We start from the raw sequence: 3,503 nt of genomic DNA on the forward strand, positions 1-3,503 counted from the left end.
TGAACTGGGGCCTGATTCGCTTGGTGCAGTGCGGGACTTGGAACCATAGAAAGGCCACTAAGTGAAGTGCCAACATGACTACCATCACCTTGACTTTACTGCGAGGACAATATATAAAAATATTGAAAGAGATGTGGTTACTGGCAATTTTCAGTATGTAAGCAGGAGGTTTGAAACTTGGAAGTGCAGAAAAAATTATATAAACTTGGCATTTCTTTTGTGAATAGTGATGCTTTCACTCATTAGTTTGTAACTTAGAAATTTCGTGTTCAAACTTGTTTTTATTATTATTATACCTTTTCTTTATCTCAGAAACGTAGTCGCGTAAACTGAAGATAAGTGCAATGGGGAGATTGACTGAGTGGCTGAGCGCGTGCAAACGCTATTGTTCTTTTCTTTGTTCTACAGAAACTGGTAAGCCGCTTCATCTATTTATTTATAAGACGCTAGTCCTCTTCTCTGGAGAACATCTATTGAAGTCCGCTTCACCTATTTATATAACCTCTCCATTTGCCTCCCTCTATTTCTCTCTGATCAACTCTGTAGTCAACTCTATATAGTTCTAACTTCAAACCACAAAAGCAAACTAAAACAAGGTACAGTCAAACTGCATAACTCTAGGCTTTCTAGCGTATATTGAGATTTGATAATGAATTATTAATATCTAAGATACTTTCAGACTGTCAAAACTAATTTGATAATGAATAATCATAATTAATGTTAGGGTGCTTAGATCAACGTTTGACCGCGAAACCCCATCCATTGTTCATACAGTGTTAAAAACACACAGAGAAACACTAGGAGCTGCCCTTATCGCTAGATTGCACTATTAAAAAACTCATACAATGATGATGGCATGTAAAATAAATTCTCCAAATACCCAAAGTTCTGGTCTTCCCCATAAACCAGAAAAAGAAAGCATTTTTCCCAGTTATTGAATTGAACAATGATGGGTCTATACACAAACTTTCGTGTTCTACTTTATGTTGCAATGTTTGCCTCATTGTGGCGAAGGTATTGTTTAGCCTTGGAGACGACATTTCCAGCTACTTTTATTTTTGGAGATTCTTTGGTTGATGCTGGTAATAATAACCACATTGCAACTATCGCGAAAGCAAATTACGCTCCTTATGGGATTGATTTCCCTGGTGGCGCTAAATCTACTGGACGCTTTTCTAACGGAAGAACAGTAATCGACATCATAGGTAATTAGCTATTAGTATTTCAATGTCTGTTACAAAGTTATCTGATTCTTTATTAGAGCCTCATTTTATTTTGCTCGAGTTCTCATGAATATGTGTGTTTAGAACACAATTTGATTTATATTCATGGACTGATCGAGCAGGGGAAGAGTTGGGTTTGAATGCTTATATTCCTCCTTACTTAGCTCGTACAACAGTTGGAGATGTTGTTTTTCGTGGAGTCAATTATGCATCTGGTAGTTCTGGAATTCTTAATGAGACAGGGGCTATTGCGGTATACGTATTTAAGCTTCAATTACTGCTCTTTTTGATTGCCTTAATTTTGAGATCCACATCTAATCTAAGGAGCTATAAATATTATATATAGGGTGATCGGATCAACTTGGATGCACAAATTGACAACTTCGCGGAAACAAGACAATACATTATCTCAACTGTCAAGAATGCCAATCGTTTACCAAAGGCTTCATCCAAAAGATTACTTGGGGAAGCTCTTTTCTTTGTTGTAATGGGTTCTAATGATTTCATTATCAACTACTTCAGTCCGATTCCCTCAATACGTACGCAAAAGGTTACCCCGGAAATGTTCGTTGACTCAATGATTTCTAGATTCAGACTTCAATTAACCGTAAGATGAATGTTACTCCCTTTATTTATTTTTCGCTTTTCAATCCGTTATTTCGAAATACTAACAGGTGATATGGATCGATGTATCTAGAGGTTGCACGAAATGGATGCAAGAAAGATTGTTGTTGCGAATGTTGGATCAGTTGGTTGCATCCCGTTAGAAAGAGCTTCAAACTTAAATTTACAATATCCAACTGGTGGTTCTTGCAAGGATTCCATGAACAAAGCAACGGTGTTATTCAACGCGAAACTGAAGAGCCTTATCACGGAGTTGAACTCAAATCTTGTTCAGTCCAAATTTGTATATGCAGATGTCTACAACATGTTTTCGCATCTTGTTGATAACTATAAATCTTACGGTGCGTATATTGGAACTCAAATAACGTTATTTCGAGGTTAATTCATAGGTAAATACGTCGATACTAATGTGTTAGTAATTTTGAACGGAAAATGGGTCATTTGTCCAAATATTTCTAAATCACGATTTAAATGGACCAGTAAAAAATAGTTTGGCTGAAATGACCAAAAAATAAAAAAATAGTAAGGATGAAACTGGTTTCATCATAGCTTAAATTTAAAAAATAGCAAGGATGAAACTGGATACATCTTGTGTAAATTAAAAATAAGAAAAAATATTTGAAAATGGGCACGATGAAACTGGTTATATCCTGCCTATTTTTACATTTTTGTACATTTAAACAGTATCAAAATCTAACTGTCCATTTCACCCAGAAATTGTTGATTTTGATTTTTTTAACCAATTTTATGAATTTTGAACTAGGTTTTGAGAATTATAAAACATCATGTTGTCAAGTACTTGCGGGACAGCTGCTTCGAGGTCTGTTACCATGCACTCCAGCATCAATATTGTGTAGGAACCGATCCAAGTATGTATTCTGGGATTGGGCTCATCCAACTGATGCTACCAATGTTGTTATTGCAAAAAGGTTTCTCGATGGCAATTCTACGGACATGTATCCGATGAACATTCGGCAACTCTATTACGCATGAGCCCTTAGATTCCGTTGACAGTCTTGTACAACTAACTGTATTATACTCTCTTCTGTGAACCAGTCAGCCGTTGGTATGGTGGATATCTACTAGTATTTAATTCATCAAGTTGGCATCTTGTTGGCGGAAAAGGAGGATTTGGAATTACGTTGTGCACCAGAAAATGAGTCGTTGAAAATCAACGGATTTCTGGCCGTCGAAATTAAGACCGGTAGATTGTGAGGTTTTATATTTCGGAATGTGCTCATTTTTGGTAGGTATGTAGAATTTGGTAAGAGGAACATATGCCCAAAATATTAGCTTCAAATTCGTTACAGTTTGATTTTTATTCGTGAAAATGACACCTGACGTGTGAGATAGTGTGATAATAAAAGTGTGAGGGGATCCTTCCTCTTCTTTTTATTTTATTTATTTATTTATTTTATTAAAAAATGTTATTATAAAAATTATTTTATATTATTGGATAACGATTATGTTAGTTATTGAAGACTAATTATTATTTTCTAAAGTTAGCCGTGGTTATTTAGGGAATGGGTTTCCTAAACCGGCTAGAATTCTTGGTGGTCAAGTTTGTAACCCATATAAATAGGCAATTAGGCCTTGTAGAATTTGTGCATTGTGTAGAAAACGATTAAGAGATCGGTGAGAGATTTCTTGTATAGC

General features: G+C 35.6%; 1 protein-coding gene across 1 annotated transcript; it reads left to right on the plus strand.

Annotated features, from left to right (window-relative positions):
• Nucleotides 1-922: 922 nt before the first annotated feature.
• Nucleotides 923-3,196, plus strand: LOC113362171 (GDSL esterase/lipase At4g16230-like). Its single transcript, XM_026605135.1, has 5 exons — nucleotides 923-1,205; nucleotides 1,346-1,476; nucleotides 1,570-1,830; nucleotides 1,921-2,188; nucleotides 2,611-3,196. Exons 1-5 carry the CDS (start codon nucleotides 947-949, stop codon nucleotides 2,838-2,840), a joined length of 1,149 nt encoding a protein of 382 aa, XP_026460920.1. The 5' UTR covers nucleotides 923-946; the 3' UTR covers nucleotides 2,841-3,196.
• The last annotated feature ends 307 nt before the right edge of the window (nucleotides 3,197-3,503 follow it).

This window comes from Papaver somniferum, chromosome 3, assembly GCF_003573695.1.
Source record: "Papaver somniferum cultivar HN1 chromosome 3, ASM357369v1, whole genome shotgun sequence".
Lineage (NCBI taxonomy): Eukaryota > Viridiplantae > Streptophyta > Magnoliopsida > Ranunculales > Papaveraceae > Papaver > Papaver somniferum.